At 43.5% G+C, this 17,641-nt stretch overlaps 1 protein-coding gene across 2 annotated transcripts; it reads right to left on the bottom strand.

Moving 5' to 3' along the window:
* Window positions 1–321: 321 nt before the first annotated feature.
* On the bottom strand, window positions 322–17,443 carry DDX25 (DEAD-box helicase 25). 2 transcript variants are annotated; one of them, XM_079930367.1, is made up of 12 exons: window positions 17,142–17,443; window positions 16,456–16,522; window positions 16,159–16,203; window positions 15,519–15,654; window positions 14,220–14,312; window positions 14,006–14,108; window positions 12,328–12,442; window positions 11,132–11,309; window positions 5,315–5,552; window positions 3,981–4,143; window positions 1,770–1,958; window positions 322–590 (listed from the first exon to the last, which is right to left on the bottom strand). In XM_079930367.1, exons 1-12 carry the CDS (start codon window positions 17,202–17,204, stop codon window positions 529–531), a joined length of 1,452 nt encoding a protein of 483 aa, XP_079786493.1. In that variant the 5' UTR covers window positions 17,205–17,443; the 3' UTR covers window positions 322–528. The 2 variants fall into 2 exon arrangements, with proteins under 2 accessions (XP_079786493.1, XP_079786494.1); XM_079930368.1 differs by having other exon boundaries at window positions 12,328–12,434; window positions 14,052–14,108.
* Window positions 17,444–17,641: the final 198 nt, after the last annotated feature.

Raw genomic sequence — 17,641 nt, 5'->3', positions numbered from 1 at the left:
ACTTTGTGAAGGTTTCACCCCGCACTCACACGTGAGAGTGTGTATCTGTGCAGGGGGTGCACGGGTGCGTGCATGTGTGGGGAGGGGGCGAGGGGGAGGTAGGGAAGACATTAGGGCTGGGAGGGGCAGCAGTGAGCAAATCTGAAGACGTGTGGTTTTTTCACTCGACCAACTCAAATTCCAGAAACAGTGACGTTCTACTGCCATCTCGCGGCACCGTGAGATATTCACAGGCGGCATGACCTGCTCAGACTCTATAAACTAAATCCCACAACAACCCAGTAGCCCACGCAAAGATGTTTATCTGTGAAAAGATTGGAGTAAGAAATAATCTCCCTTTATTTATTCAAAAGGATCAAGTGCTTCACATCAATTTGGTTCAGAAAGACCTCAGGTCTTAAAACTAAGGCTACCACAACATTTATTTTGCCATATATTAACAGTTTCATGTTGAAAAAGGCTCAACGTAAAAAATCACTTTCACATAAACCAGAACACTTGTAAACGATAAAGTTCTTTCTTCAATATTCAATATTCAATATTTTCAATTTCATCCAAGTCTTCAGGGTTGAGTTGCTTAATATTGCTGTCTAAAAGAACAAAAGAGAATGGAACAGTCTTATCCCAGGGCCTAAACGAAATTTCATTCCATCCAATTACATTTCTGAAGATAGTGACACCTTGTATGGAAAGCCTCGAGATACTGGGACATTCTCTAGATTAGGTAAGGAAGGGATGGTATCCAAATAACCAATCCATACTAACTACAATGGCATCAAATGCACCAGACAAGACAACATACATGTCTAAATACTGTGGGGCAGAAAAAAATCGCCAGAGTGCAGAGAGGGGGACCTGGGAAGGTGCCTGGTTGAGCTCAGGAGGGTGAAGTGGGCGTGTGCATTGAGGGGGCAGGTTTGCTGAATGGCAACAGGGAGTGTTGATTACCATAGCAACAGTGATCTTAATGGTTCTTTCTCCGCCCCCATCCCTCCTCCGTTATCCTAATGCAGGGGTGCTTAATCAACTTCCCTGCAGGGTCCACAGCCAGTCTGCAAACCTTTCAACATTATACTCCAAATTGCACATATGTGCTTGTGTGCATTTCCCCGGGGATAGTGTCCTCTGCTTCCCACAGAGGTTAAGTACCATTGTCCTAAAGGTGAAAGATACATCTGGAGTCTTGCGAGGGTTCTTCCTCGCCTGCTCCGCAGCCGTATCTATCCAGGGCCCTGGGGCAGGGGGACATCTCAGCTTCTGTTACCCTTCAAGTTTCCACCAGACTGCAACACGCCTGTCCAAGAGCCCCAGAGGGTTAGCAGAGCCTGCCTTGTTTAGATGGGGGGGGGGGGGGTGGGCGGGCACTGGAGGAAGGCAGCAGGCCTCAGGATTTAGGACTGTCCTAGTTGGTCGCTGGGGCAACAGGAAGGGAAAAATGTACATAAAAAAGGAAGCTGGGGACACAATATCATCTTAAAGGACCTTATTACTTTGCCTAGGGTGGCTCTTCATGGACGTAAAATCTGCTCCAGATCCCGGAATGAGCAATAAGATAGAAATATGAGCTCCTATCAATTCCACTTGGTTTTCACAGCTTCCTTTAATTACCCCCGCCTCCTGTTAGGAACTCTGGCACTAAGAAGTAGAAGCCTCCTCCCTGGCTCCTGCCCCCACCCGACCACAAGCCTCTGGGCTCGAGGTCCATGACACACATCGTCACTGTCAACGTGGGCAGGTCCACAGCTCTGGGCACGAAGGGTACTACTCACTGAAGTGGTCCTGGATCTTCATCAGCAGGGGCAGCTTATCCACCTCGATCATGTTGAAGGCAAGGCCTTTCTTCCCAAAGCGGCCTGTCCGCCCAATACGGTGGAGGTAGGTCTCATAGTCTGGCTCCTCTGCCGGGTTCACAGGCAGGTCAAAGTTCACAACAATCGTGACCTGCTTCACATCAATCCCTGGAAGAGGAACGACACTGCAGGGTCCTGCAACATTTTCCTCAGGACATAGCTATTCAAGAACCACGTTTGCCAAGGGAATTCTCATTTAATGGACACAACCTGTAAATCACACCTGCTTTTACATCAATGAAATAGGTCCTTCGGTCAGGCAGTTTGCTTCCAAGTATGTATGTCTATGATGCTGGATAAGAGTGTCAGTAGAAGTGAATTATACATAAGTCTAAATATGTACAAAGCGCGTGTGCATGCATGTGTGCGTGTGTGTGCACGTGCGCGTGTGCTTGTGTGTTGGGGAGGGGCTCGCAGCAGGTCACAGAGCCCTTCCATCTTCTCCACCCCCACTGTGCTAAGTGCCCAGCAAGCCCCTTAGTCTCACATTCCCTTACCCATCACAGGGCCCCAGCTCCACCCCATTCCACGGCCATTGTTCTCGTCAGGGCATTTTATCCACTGCCTCAACTGTTACAACAATTTCCGGACTGGTCTCCCCAGTCCCTCATCTCCCACTCCTCTAATCGTCACCGTGGTCACCACAGCAACGTCCAGAGCACTTGTGTTTAGAATCCAGCTGCCCAAACAGTACAGGATAAAGTACAAACGACTCGAGACTTCCAGGAGTTCTCCCCTTCCTTTCACACCTTTCACTCCTAACGTGTGTGCTCACCTGGTGCCTCCATTCCTCAACACTAAGAAGCTGTCTGGGTCATAATCCTTGACCTCCCTGTACTGTGCTTTGACTCTGGAGCAATTTGTGCCCTCTTTTCTCTGGGGTCTGGAGTTGTGCTGTCCAGTATGGTAACCGTTGGCCTTATGGCTATTTAAATTCATTCAAATTAAAAATCCAGTTCCTCAGCCACACTAGTCACACATCAAGTGCTCAACAGCCACCATATATGGCTTGGACAGCAGAGAATAGGAGATTTGTATCAATGCAAAAATTTCTATTGGCTAGTGCTGGTCTAGAGGTCAGGAGTCTAGGCAGCGTGCTCCCGAGGGGAAGGAACCTCATCCTTTTTTAGGCTCCTCCTCCAAATGCCAAGCTCAGCACTCAGGGCAGGTCCTCGGTTCTACCTGGTGAACTAGTAATAAATTAGGAAACATGGTTTGAGTATGCGGTGTAGGCAAGGATACAGGAGGAATGAGGAAAGTACGAAGGCCCTCCTCTTGAAAAAACAAAGATTTTTCTTCCAGTAGTCAACAGTTTTAAAATTAAAAACACCTCAGAGATGACCAACATCATTAGTCGTTAGGGAACACAAGTTGAAAACACGAGATACCACACACATCTACTAGAAAGCTTAAGATGAAAAAAGAGTGTCAATGCCAATTACTGACAAGGATGGAGAACAACTGGAACGCTCCTATACTGCTGGTAGAGATGCAAGAGGGTACAGCCACTCTGGAGAACAGTTTTGCAGTTTCCTATGAAGCTAAACATACACTTACCACATGACCCAGAAATCCTCCTCCTAGGCATTTACCCAAGAGAAATGAAAGCGTATGTCCACCTAAGCCTTATACATGAATGTTTATTACAGCTTTAGTCCAAACAGCTCCAAGCTGTAACCAATCCAAATGTCCATCAGCTGGTGAATGGAAGACCTAATTGTGGTGCGACCCAGTCAATGGAATACGGCTCGGCAATAACAAGGAATGACCTACTGATACATGTAACAACACTGATGAATTCCCAAGTATGGTGTCAAGCAGAATAAATCAGACACAAAGGCTACCAACTGTATGATTTAACTTACATGTCATTCTGCAAAAGACAAAAATACAGAGACAGAAATCTGGTCAGTAGTTGGCAGGGGTCATTAGTTACAGAGACTGATTGAAAATGAGCACTGAGAAATTTTGAGGGGAGATGGAAATGTTCCATATTTTGATTACAGTGATGGGTACGTGACTATATATGTTTGTCAAAACTCTCTGAAACGTATCCTTAGAAAGAGAGAATTTTATCATATGTAAATGATACCTCAATAAACTTGACTTTAAGTGCATACACATACACACCTCGAGCACAGACGTTGGTTGTTACAAGAACTTTCTCCTTCCCATCTCGAAACCTCTGAATGACGGAAGCTCGCTGATCCACAGTCAGCTCTCCACTTAACAGAGACACCTGGTGGCCATCCTGCATCATCTCCACAGTCAACCATTTGGCATTTTGACGAGTCTGCATGAAAATCAAAACCCAGCATGGCGCCCAAGTTGAAGCAGCCTGGCTATGTGTGCGGCGCTCATGTCTGCAGGGCATGGGAGCTGGGGGTGCTGCAGAGGGGTTTTGCTTCATCTTCCCTGTGGGGCCTAGAGGGATCTGAGAATGTGGCAGGGGATTCGCCCTCCCCTGTGCTTTTCAGGGGCACATCCTCTCAACCTGTAAGAGCTTTGGCTTCTCAGCCCTGAAACAGAGAATAAAATGCTCCGCCCACCTCTCAGAGTGGTCTGATGACAAAATGAGGTACCTAACAATGATGACATCCTGTGTCCGCCAGGCACTTTGCTAAAACCTGTATGTGCACCACGTTCATCTGCTTTCATAATGATCTGATGAAGCAGCTGCCTAAGTTCATTTTAAAAAACTGAAAAATAAACCCAAAGCTTAAAACCGTTAAGTGATTTGCCCAAGGTCACATGGCTAGTTGTCACATGGTCACATGGCAGAGCTGAGCTTTCCTTTACTCTACAAGTATGTTTCCAGGGCCATCCATGTGCTGGGTGGGGGCATGAAGGTGAGTGGAACAGGTGAGAGCCTGCTCTCATGGAGCTGACAGTGTGCCCATGGTGGTGAAAAAATACAACCAAGACACGAACACGAAAAACATCAGATTGGAAAAGTAAATACGAAAATAAAAACAAGGGGCTGTTAATAGTGAGTGGCTACTTTGCTCATAGTAAGTTAGGAGTAGAAGAGAACATTCTTAACCTGATAAAGGGTATCTATGGAAACACTACAATAAACATCAACCTGAATGGGGAAGTGTTAGAAGCAGTCCCTCTAAAAGGATGCCCAGGGAGTTCCCTGGTGGCGTAGTAGTTAGGATTCCAGGCTTTCACTGCCGTGGCCCAGGTTAAATCCCTTGTCAGGCAACTGAGATCCCACAAGCGGCGTGGCGCGACCAAAAAAGAAAGAAAGAAAAGAAGAAATACGAGAAGGATGCCCTCTGTTTCACACCATATTGAAGTCCTATTCCATTACTTCAGTTCACCCATACAATACAGATAACCTCTATTCAGAGGTGCTCTGAAGATTAAACAACATAATGTACAAAAAGCACCAAACACGGTGCCCGGCTCCACCTGCACAGAAACCTGGGCACGAGTAAGACAAGTCCCGGCAGACGTACCTGGCAGAATATGATGGCCTGGCCAATGGTGATGCCACCGTAAATGTTGCACAAAGCCTGGTACTTGTCTTTCCTATCCCTGCACAGCACGTAATACTGTCGGATGTTGTTCAGGGTCAGCTCCTCTTTCCGTAACTTGATAATGTTGGGGTCAGGAATGATTCGCTCCGCAAACTGCCACACGGAGTCTTCAAAGGTCGCTGAAAAGAGGAGCATCTGGCACTCGGAGGGTAAAGCTCTACGAGAGAGGAGGAAAGAAGGCCGTCACCCGATGGCCAGGCCTGTCCCTCTCCTGGGGGGGCCACTTCCAGCACTTGACGCCCACGGCCATCAGCTGCCCCCCACGCCCCTGCTCCTGCTCTGGGGTCACCGTGAAACGTGCTGCGGCCACGACAACTACACCTGCTGCAGAGCGCCACGTGTCAGGCCCTCCTGCCCACCAAGCATTTGGGAAAATGGATACACTGAATGTGGGGCTCCAGAGTGAAGTGTAGATAAGTGATCTGGGTTTTCACGCCAGTCTTCTCCTTAGGAGAGATGGGCTCGTGAAGCCTAGGGTGTCAGTCTAGGTGCTGTTTACAGCAATCATCCCGTACAAGTTCCATGCGGATGAAGGGCACAGAGGCTCATCATTCGATGGCAGGTGTTCTATCTCTGGGGTGGGAAAGAACAGCCACATTAAGTCTATTTGGAATGGGAAGAACCTGGATATAAGTAAAAGGGGAGCAGAAGGGGAAGATGCTACTGCAAGTTCAGGATGAGACAGGCAATACTTCTAAATTAAGTTTTTTGCCTCCTCCAAACACACCAGTGCTCAGCTGAATTAGTTTGCCCACACCATGCAAAGGGACACATGTGACTCTATCTTTCCCTTGCCACCCCTATGAAACTGAGTCAAGTTACATTTCCTGGTTCAGAGGCTGCAAGTAAACTGTCCTGTGGGTGAACAAGGCGGGAACTTTTGATAACAGACGTCTTTCCTCTCTCAGTGTAGAGTGGAGCGTCTCAGATCTTACCAGACACCATGCTTCTACAGTACATCCAGTGAGATTTCAAATCACGGCAACACAAAATACACGCCCCACCCCTCCAATCTCTTAGGTACTTGGTTTTGAAAAAATGGAGTCTCAAAACATCTTTTTGGCTTCTATGAAGTTTTTATACAACACAGAAAATATACAACAAAAGACTGTTGACATTGTATCCAAATACAAATTAGCCTTTGTTCAACTCTCTGCATGAGCAGCAGACAGTGCAAATGTACATTCTGGCATATTCCATTCAGTCTATAAATTCCTTATCAAAGAACATGAAAAGATCTTACCAGCTAAATGTCCTGCATCCTTTGTACACAATACTTTTAAAAACACATACAATATGCTTACCTGTGATACTGAGCTCTTCATTACCGAAGTTTTGGGTCATTTTGTTATTTCAAACTTGCAGAAGCCTTACTAAGATTTCTAACTGTGCAGAAATGGATGCAGAGCTACCTCAGACGTGTGCCTACGAGATGCCTGCCATTGCAGTTGGCCAGTGAAAAGATTTCAAACGTTGGCCTATTTTCAACGTTTGAGACAAAAAGAATGTCCAACTCCAACCTGGAAATACGTCAAGGATGAGAATGGAGAAAAGATTATAGTAAAATAGAAATAACACACTGTGTCTCCGTAACTGTCTGATGACTTGTGAAGAGGCCTTGTACTGACTGCACCTGAGCTGTCTGGTGTTCTGCAAAGGCTGCAACAAAAACTTGTAGCAAATAATGACTCATTTTTCCTTTTTTTAGGAATAAAACTGCTGCAGAAGTCGAAAAATGTCAGCAGAAAAGGACAGCCAAGTTGAGGACTTTCTAATTTCTTTACTAAATTTGTAAAGAATCCATCTTTCAGTTGGACAAGTTTAAGTCACCTCTGTGCTTTATAATCATTTTCCCTGAGGAGAAGGGGTTTCACTTATGATGACATCTAATAGACTTCAGAGTGTCTGAAAATGATGGACATTTTAGACATGGATAAGCTAAACGATGGATGTATAAATGCACAGGATCTGAATGACAAACAGCTGGTGCACCGAACCAAGCCTGCGGATACAGTGGAAGAACATTTTGAAGGAGCTAGAAATTGATTCTTGCAAGTCTAAAAACCACTGTTGCTAGTAGGTAAACTCCTAAGTATTCTATGCTCGAACACTCTTGTTCAGAGGATATCACACTGGACTGATACCAAGAATCAGTGTGGGCTTCTACTATATATAAAATAGATGACTAATAAGGATCTACTGTATAGCACAGGGAACTCAAATCAATACTCTGTTATGACATATATCAAAAAAGAATCTAAAGAAGACTGGATATATGTATACCTATAACAGATTCACTTTGCTGTACAGCAGAAAACACACACAACACTGTAAATCAACTATACTCCCAAAAAAAAAAAAAAAAAAGAATCAGTGTGGGCTTAATAAGGGCAGAGCTGCAAGTCAAAATGAATTTTAGATTTGACTGTATTGTTTTACTGCCACCTACAAGAAAAGAGGGCTGCAGGGAGTTCAGAGGATACTAGAAAAGAGAGAGTCAAAACATCTTACCACACTGTGAGACAGAAAAAAAAGTGTCATTACTGTCTCTGTCATTAAATACAGGTACAGTAAGTCCCCTACATACGAACCTTCAAGTTGTGAACTTTCAAAGATGTGGATGTGTGTTCACATGTCCAATCACGTTAAGTTAGTTCACGTGTCTGGAGTATATTGCCACGTGCATGCATCCTCTACAAGTGGTTGTACTTTTGTGTAATTTACTGTGCCATACTGTATAGAGTACAGTAGTACAGTATCTTTATTTGAAGCAAGAGGACGACTTCACTGAACTCCTTGCTGTGCAACACAAGGAGCTTACTAATGAAGACCTGATGGAATTGGAGGCCCAGAGAAAGGATGAAGAGAGAAAAGAGGAAGAAGTAATTGAAGAACTAAAGAGATTCATGACTCAGGAAATGGCAAGAGGATTTTCTTTATTTGAGGAGGCACTGTTAGTTTTTGACGCACCGGACCCGAATGCAGAATGGTACATGAAGGTTGCAGCAGCAGTTCAGAATGCAATCCATTGCTACTGTGTCATCTATGATGAGAAAAGAAGAGCTACTACCCAGACATCACTGGATCGTTTTACAAGAGGGTAGATAGAATTGAATCCAGCAAGGAACCAGAACCTGTGCCAGCAACGTCAGGCATGAGTGAAGTGGCAGCTTGTCCTCCATCTCCTATTGCTTACGATCCTTCAGCTCTACCATCTCCCACCTCCTCTCCCTCCTCCAGTCAGTAGCCCTTCTTGCCTGTTCACTTGATGCCAGCCCCTGGATGCCAGCTGTTGTACTGTACTACTGTACTTTTCAAGGTACTTGAAAAGTAAGATTAAAAATATTTTATTTTTTGTGTTTGTTTTTTATGTATTATTTGTGTGAAGAGCATTATAAACCTATTACAGTACAGTACTATATAGCCAATTGTGCTAGTTGGGTACCTAGGCTAACTTTGTTGGACTTATGAACAAACTGGACTTAACGAACACGCCCTTGGAACGGAACTCATTTGTATGTGGGGACTTACTGTAATATGTTTAATTAGTTCTATCGTATTTACGTTCTCCTCATAAATAGTTCTATAATTATGTATCTTAAGTATATACAATAGGGAATTCCAGGGAGGTCCAGTGGTCAGGACTCAGCGATCTCACTGCTGGGGGCCCGGGTTTGATCCCTGGTTGGGGAACTAAGATCCTGCAAGCTGTGTGGTGTGGCCAAAAAAAAAGAAAAAAAAAAAAAAAAAAGAATATACAATAGCACAGCCTCCAAAATTTAAGCAGCCTATCATGTTTAAAAAGATTAAATTGCTGTATCAGAGACGAAACATTATTGCTGTATTTTTCTCATACATATTGTTTAATTAGTTCCCCTATGAGTTACTACAATTGCCAGTTTAGCTCTACAGTTGTTGTGTTTAAATAGTAGCACTAATGTAACAGGAAAGTACAGGATAATACATGATTTCAAATAAACGTATTTTCCATATTTTTATGTTAAAGTAATAACACATGTACGATTATTTCTTCTGTATTATATTTATATATATATGAGATATATGTGTGTGTACGTATGTACATACATATTTGCCTGCTGTGACTGTATCCCGGGTTGTCTTCCTAAAAAGTTGGTCACCGCAGGGAAAGAAGTAACATAAGAAATTTCCCCAGATCTGGCATGTACAAGTTTTGGGAATGAGAAGTACATGTGTCTAGTACAATGAAGAAAAAAAAGATCTGAACCAAAGCACATCATTGAGAAGTTCCAGTACATCATGGAGAAAAAGATTCCAAAACCTTCTAGTGAGGAAAAAACAGATCACAGACAAAAGTCTGAGCATCAGGAAGACATTAAACTTTCCAGCAGCAACACTGGAAACAGAGCATTAATTATAGTAAAAAAACAACCACTTTTCTGTTTTTAACACTGTCTCCGAATTTACAGGAAGAAAGCTTTTCAAGACAGGATTCCACATCCAGGGAAACTCAACCCAAAGATCAAATTTACAGGTACAGTAAAAACATTTTCAGACAAGCAGGGGCTAGAAAATGAACTTCCTACACATCCTTTTGCAGGAAGCCATTAGCAGATACATTCCAGCATATTCAGTAAACCAACAGTACGCCAAGAAGAAGGACCCACAAGACAGGAGATTCGAAACTGTTAATGAGGACAGGGGAAACCCGTAATGCAGCTGCGACCACAGGACTGGAGTGCAACCAGTCCAGGCTGAAACTGGAGACAGTGAGTGTGGGAGATCTTCCAGACAAAAAGAAACTGATGGAATTTTAAGATGTATTTGACTATCTGGAGATATCATTGACATATGACACATACGATGAAACAGGTAGAGAAAAATTAAAGACCGCTACACAGTGATAGTAACCAAATGAAGGAAAATAGGCAACTCTAGGGGGAGAAGCAAAAGAAAAACATAATTATAATAATTCAATAGTCAGCAGTGAACGTTATTTGTGTTGTGATAATGATATCAATACCAGCCGTGAATGTAACCAACAACGTTGTATATAACGAATATACAACGAGAAATACCAAGGTGAGCAGGTTATTTAAAGGTATGAAAGTTAATGTCGTAATGGACAGTATTCTCTAGGGGTTGGGGCAGGGGATTACTGGTTATCATTACAAGTCTTTCAATATTATACTTGAATTTAACACAGTGTATAAATACTTTATTTAAAAATGAGCGATGCAGACTCTTAAAGCCCACTCCCAGAAATTCTGACTAAGGTTCAGGTTAGGCTGATAATCTGAAATTTTAAGCCCCCTGGTGATCCTGGGAGAGAGGCCTAGGAAATCGACAGGATTTATTTAACGACTTACAGGCAAAGTCAGGACTAGATACTAGGCTACTGATCCCAGGCTGCTGTGTCCTCACAATAGCGCTATCAGGTTTTAATGAATTCTCTTTAGAATTTTGCTCAAATATAAGATTACTGGCAAAATTTGGTGCAGACCCACTGTATATGGATTCCATCTGTAAGCCTGCAGCACAAGAGTGAAGCAATCAGGCAAGAGTACAAGATGAAGGAGTTGGGTAATTACAGCAGGCTGAAGGCCCATTGAGCTGGTGAAAATAATGAAAACCCAACTTGTTTTAAAGGTGAAAGAAGTGGGGAATAAGCAGTAAAGACAATTAGATGCAGCAGACAAATGAAATTCCTTCCCTGGACAGAAGATCCAGGAAGAAAAGGCTGGATGTGAAGGTTACCTTTGAATACGAATGCTTTGGTCTGAGAATCCTTGCGTGTCGATCATCACATCTGCTTCATCCAGGACAAACACACGAATCTTAGTCAAATCAATTAATTTTTGCTTGAAACACCAATCTAGGACGGTCCCAGGAGTGCCAATTATAATCTGTTTGGTGACATGAGTGCCTCTGGGAACTAGGGAGCAAAGGAAAAGGGTTTAAAGGTTTCCTTCAGATGCAAACGACTCTAACCATTTACAATTCCCGGTAATGAAACACATTTCATAATGGTTTTCCAAGTGCCAACCCTGAGGGTCTTTGTGGGTTTTGATTTTACAGAGTTTTAGGATAAATTCCCAAGTTTCTAGCTTTACAGTAATGATAATAGTCACGCATATTTGATTCTGCCCCACGGTCATTTTAAAAGCCACCCTGGGTTACACGTCTCTAACTGAGACTTGGGAGGCACAGGTTACTTAAAGAAAAGAAAAAAAAAGCCACTCTGCAGCATTCCCATTGTCCCATTGTCCTACAGAAACACTGGCACAGCAGTGAAAGGCCTACAAATCTTCCCGAAATGGAAAACAACCAAAATGTCCATCAACAGGTTACATGAAATAAATGACAGAACATTATACAGCTCGTCAAAAGAATGAGGCGGGGCTACACATACTGACATGAAAAGATGTTTAAAACGCGTAAGTTTTTGAACAGTACAAAAAAAATGCTCCCATTTTTGTAAGCACTCAAAAACAAAACAAAAAAACACACAAAGATTTGTTAACAAAACCACAGCTGTCTTCGGAAATAGGTTTTTGAAAGAAAGAACAACTTTCACTTTTACCTTTGAATTTTCTGTTTTAAAGTTTTTTTTTTTCACTTTATGCATGTAATACTTTAATGAAAAAGTGAAACAATAAAAGCTGTTCTGCACAAAACAACTGAGCCTCACAGAAAAGAACAAGCAAAAGCATCCTCTTCTGGGCTGTGGGAATGATACAGCTAACATTTACTGGGTCCTTATTATGTGCCAGGGGTGTGCACAGTGCTTTATCTGTATCATTTTATTTAATTCCAGTAACAACTCTATGATATAGGTGCCATTATATCCACCATTTTAGAGGCAAGAAAGCAGAGAAGGTATATACCACGACTGTGTCAGTGGTGCAGTCGGGATTTAAAGTATCAGCCAGGGCTGGCTTGCTGGTACATACTTCGATTCCCTCGAATGGCGTACATCACTTGAACATCCACACAGAATTTCCCCATCCGTTCGACCACACGGCCAGTTTGCAGAGCCAGTTCATAAGTAGGAGCCAAGCAGAGGCACTGAGAGAGGGAGAGAGGGAGAGAGAGAGAAGGGGGGAAGGAGAAAGGTTCATGACAGCCATCACGCAATTCTGAAATACAATTAAAATCTGTGGAGGGAGAGGCACAGAAGTGAAACTGGAGATTCTGGTTGAACAGAATATTTTTACTTGAATACGACTTAGCAGCTGATAGATCTAGGGTGAATGTTGAGTATGGAAGGGGAGAAGGGGCTGAAGGATGAAGAAGCAGCTTCCTTTTATATGTTCCTCTCTGAAAGGTCATGAAGAAACACAGGTTATGAGTCACGCTGTTTTGGTAGAGGAAAAATGGGATATAGGGGGGCTGGGAATCAAAAAGAGAAGGGATGCAAGACTAATTACAGCTTGAGTGTGGTCCCCATTACCTCTTCCCTGATATTAAAAGTCTGCCCATTTCCAGAGCACTCTCTGCTTGGTCCAATCTATCTTACACATCTCTGGCAGAATGTTCCCTGAAACTCTTTCATTTGTTACTTCCATCCCCCCTATAAATCGTGGCTGTTGATGAATGAAGATGTCGATAGAAGAAACTGGTGATATTTAACGCATTTCTGAACTTCAATTAAGGATCTGAGATAGAGGGAAACACAGCTAAAGTGATAAAAACAGTTTCCACACACATTTCTCAACATGTGTTCAAGCATAGCTTCTCCTAAAGGATTTTTACTCATGATATCAAACCCCAGATATAAATTTCCCTGAACTTGTCTAAAGAAGGCACAGGATTTCCTATGCCTGTCACTAGTCACCCACATCCATGTCCACAGGTTATCTTGCTGCGCAGGTTGTAAACTTCCTGAGGGGATCCTTGCTGCCCCATAGCTTTGAGCGCTCCCAACACTTGGGCTCCCAGTTTGTCAATCAATTCGATGAACACAGGTTGGAGAAAGAGGGAGATCACCAGATACTTTCCATGTACTGACACTAGGTTGGGAGAAGGGCAAGCGCAGTTCTAGTCCCTGCTCAGTCGCTCTCTGACAACTGTGACCTCACGTGTGACCTTTCCCTCTCCAAGCCTCTGTTTCCTTCTCCACTAAATGAGTACGAGGGACTGGGTGACCTACAGCTATATAACTATCACTACTGAATGCTCACTTTATGTTGAGCAAGGTGCTAAAAATGTACATTAATTCACTCAATCTGCATGACAATCCTATGAGGCAGGTATTCATTCATTCATTCAATGTTTAAGGAGTGGTTTCTACAAGCCGAGCACTGTGACTGAAGTTAGGGTTCAAGGGTGAACAGAACAACTGTGATCCATACCTTTGTAAGTGTTATCTTTACTGACAAGAAAACATACTCCAAAAGATTTACTACCTCGCCTAAGTCTTTCAGCTGGTAAGCAGAGAGGCTGGGATTGGAACCAGTCAAACTATAAAGCCTGTGCTCTCAATCACTGCCCCATACTGCTGCCCAATACTCTGATTTCATGAAAGAACATCTATTCTAAACATCATCACATCATTGCAGCAATATTGCCTATTACTAAAATATCTTTGGCACCGCAAGCATTCCCATCTCTCTCCCAGCCTTTCCTTACCTGTGGAAACAATTCCAAGGCATTAACTCTGCTTAGCATTGCCAAGACAAAAGCAGCTGTCTTTCCTGTTCCAGACTGACTCTGGGCTATGAGGTTCTGAGGTCTGTAGAAAAGAGGATGTGCTGGACATAAACTGAATACAAGCTCCTGGGCATAAACTGAATATAAGTGACTAAAAATAGCCAGTTGGAATACCACTACCGCAGAAACTCACGGGTGCGCCAGCATCATAGGGAGAGCCATCTCTTGAATTTTGGATGGTCTATTAAATCCCATTGCATAGATCCCTTTTAGTAACTCTTCTTTTCTGTCAAAAAAACAAAAAATCAAATACTTAAAGTCTGTGATGCGTCAGTAGACTCAGGAATACAAACTTGAAAGGTGCATTTCTAAATTAGGCCACTTTGCAAGTGAGTATAAAAAGTAATATTTGGAAATATACAAGTTAAACCTCAACTCTCAAACATATATACAATCATGTCTGCACAGCTGGAGCACTAAAGTAGTAAGTTATGTCATAAGCCCAGGCCAAGGATAGCAGTAAGGGCCTAACGTTGAACTTTCTCTTGAACCAAGAAAAAAAAAAGGAAAAACTCATCTGATAGAAGTGCATCAATTTTCCAGTAGAGTTTTATTTTCCACACAAGCAGAAAACTAAGTCAGATTTATTGTTTATTTCTTTTTAGTCAATGACAAACTTTAACGTTTCAATGGCAATTTTCAGAGAAAACAAAATTTCATTTAGGTGATTCTTATATCAATTCTCTCTAGGAGCAGAAGACGCAATATTAGCTCATTCTTCTGAGTCAGCATTTTTAAATGCGTCTCTCCTGGGGTCTCAGGATAGATGTTAGAAAGAGGATAAAGTGAAGTAGGCTGGAATACTTCCACTACAATGACATGCACATTTTGGACATGCTTAATTGGTAGATTAATTGGTAGATTACTGGCAGCCAACCTTTAATTATAAGTAAGCTTCTCCCCATCTAGAAAGCAGGCATTGGGATTTTGGATTTCCCCACTTACATTAAGTCCGTATCAGTAACTCGACCTATTTAAATACATTTCCTTAATGCCAGTTGATAACTCCCTAGGAAATGCAAACCTATTTGGGAAAGTTATTCATTTAAATACCATCTGAGACAAAAAAAAAAATAATTAAAAAGGTAAAAGCTTGTAACTTATCTAAAGCGGTATTTGGGTCATCAAAATTCCTGTTATCTGTACTCTGGTACGGAGAGTAGCAATATGGCTGTGTCTGGCTTAGCTATCCCCCTTAGCACAGCAAGCTTAAAATATTTTACCATCAAAAATGTTCTTAAGTCATTGGACAATTCAGATATCCTAGTGTTCCTCTTTGAGCTATATTTTAATTGCACGCAAAATGTCCACATCTCATTTGAATACTGACCATTAGAACACGAAGGAGATCCTGATGATTATTATTAGCAGATTAGTTTGTTCTGTGCTATGCTCTCTGGAATTTTCCTACACTTAAAGTAAAAATACTCACAGCCGCAGCTCTTCAAATGTTTTCACCGAGTAGAGTGGAGAGCTGGGATCCTTTTGTAAGACTTCAACTCGGTGACTGGATTCTACTAAGGACTGCCGGATTAACTTGTTCAAGAGTGAATTAGCTGCCAATTCCACTAGAAAAACAAGGATAAAACAGGGGATATTGCAGGGGGAAAGTCAAGCCTCCTGAATGACATCTAACAAGTTGCTTCCTTCCATTCACGGGTTGTATATCAAGCAACTGTTCCTACTCTCATTTTTCTTCCAAAAGAAGGTTCTAAAAAGAATGACACAGCACTGAGAATTCCTTTTCGTTTCCACGAGGATCCAGTTTCTTATGCTCTGTTGCTACACCAACCTCTAACCTCAACCAAGCCTACATCTATTGCCAGCAGACCTAATTTTTCCTTGCCAGCTGAAAATTCGTAACCCATTCCTGCATATTCTATTTCAATTTCCTCTAAAGAAGTAATGCTGACTCCTAAGTTAGTATTTTTTCTGACATTCACTATTTATAAAGAAAACAGAAGCAAAGATGGTTCTTTTCCAATTAAGATGGTATTACTCACCCACGTTGTGAAAGTCATGATTAAAGGAAACAATGCCAGTAAATACACGCAAATGAATTTATTTCCTACCTCCATCTTCTTCACCATCTTCTTCGGTGTTATTAACAGAACCGTCTAAAAGGATGGAAGAGAAACAACTGTAAAGATAAATGCCAAGCAGGAACGTCCAGCGTATCATCCCAGTTTCTCCTGCCGACTCTACAGTGTGTACAAAGGAAGGGTCAAGCAGTGGAGGAGTGGGTAAAAAGACTGGAAAGGTAGTGGAGGGTCTTGAATGTTAAACTAAGGGAGCCAAAGTTGCCAGGGACATGAGGAAAGCAATGCTTTTTAAATGAACTGAGCCCAATCTTCTTTAACAACACTCACCTACGTTTGTAACTGTAGTACTCTTAATACCCTGAAGGTTCTTCCGGGGATGGATGACGTTTGAAAACTATTGAAAGATACAAATTTCAATCAATATTGTGAAGCAAGGCATCAAGCAGCCCAGTGCCACCCCCTAACACGGGCTGGAAGGGAGGCAGGGAAGGCCACGCCAATACTGTTTCCTTTGCGATATTATGTATTAACGGATTCCTTTGAAAAGCAGGTCTCCTGTATGAATTATCCTAAAATCGGAGGAGACTTTCTACTGCCCCTGTATATGACGTTCCTCTTTATAAGCCTCTAGTCTAAATGTGACAGTCCTCGGCGGGTCACAGCACGAGCAAGGGATAGCAGGTAGGAAAGCGCGTTGGTAGATGAGATAGAAGCTAGCTGAGGCTTAACGGTCAAATTGGGACAGCAGAAAACTCAGGGTCTACTTGGGGCTCCCAGCTGCTTTCCCTCCCGCAGATGTCTTCATTTTGCCTTTTCAAGCCAAAGGTCTTGTTTCTCTCGGGGTCTCCTTTCCCGTGGCCCTCTTCCAAATCCTTGTCACACCTCCCCACCACCATCTGACACTCGGCTCCAAACCGTAGAGGAGCTGTCCCTTCCCCTCCCCATCACATTTCCCTCCAGGAGTGCTGTTCTAGCCCCTGCCCCCTTGCCCTCCCCAGTTCGGTGGCAGTTACGTGGCCGTTCAGCCGCTCGCTCTCCGCAGCCCCTGCGTCGCCTCCCCAAAGTAACGACGCCATAGCTGCGATCGCCGCTTCCGCTCCCAGCACGTGCGGCCGCCACAGGCGCGAGGTAGTGCCCGGCCTCACCCAGCGGCCAATGGGCTTTCTCGGGGGGCCGACCAGCCGCCGTGCGCAGGCGCCCGAACTCCGAGGTGGTGGGAGGAGTCGGGGGAGGAGGGCGGGGTCCGCGCAGGAGGGAGCTGGCTGTAGTGGTCTGCCAGTGCCCCAGTTAGCGCCAGGCTTTGGAAAGGCAGCCGGGGCGCTATCGTGGTGAACGTTCGCCCGCGGCTGACCTCTGCTGAGCAACAGCAGCGTGGGACTCTAAGCGGCAGCAATCTCCGTACTGATTCGAGAGTCCTACCTCTCCTACCCCACCACCCTCTCCCCAGACTATTCTCCTGGTGGTGAAGCAGGACCCCTCCACCCCGCTTCAAGCTCTTCTGCCCGCGTCCCCC

This window comes from Stenella coeruleoalba (assembly GCF_951394435.1).
Source record: "Stenella coeruleoalba genome assembly, chromosome: 8".
Taxonomy (NCBI): Eukaryota; Metazoa; Chordata; class Mammalia; order Artiodactyla; family Delphinidae; genus Stenella; species Stenella coeruleoalba.
The sequence above is the reverse complement of the archived record's forward strand: the minus strand, read 5'-3'. Positions and strand labels throughout refer to the sequence as shown.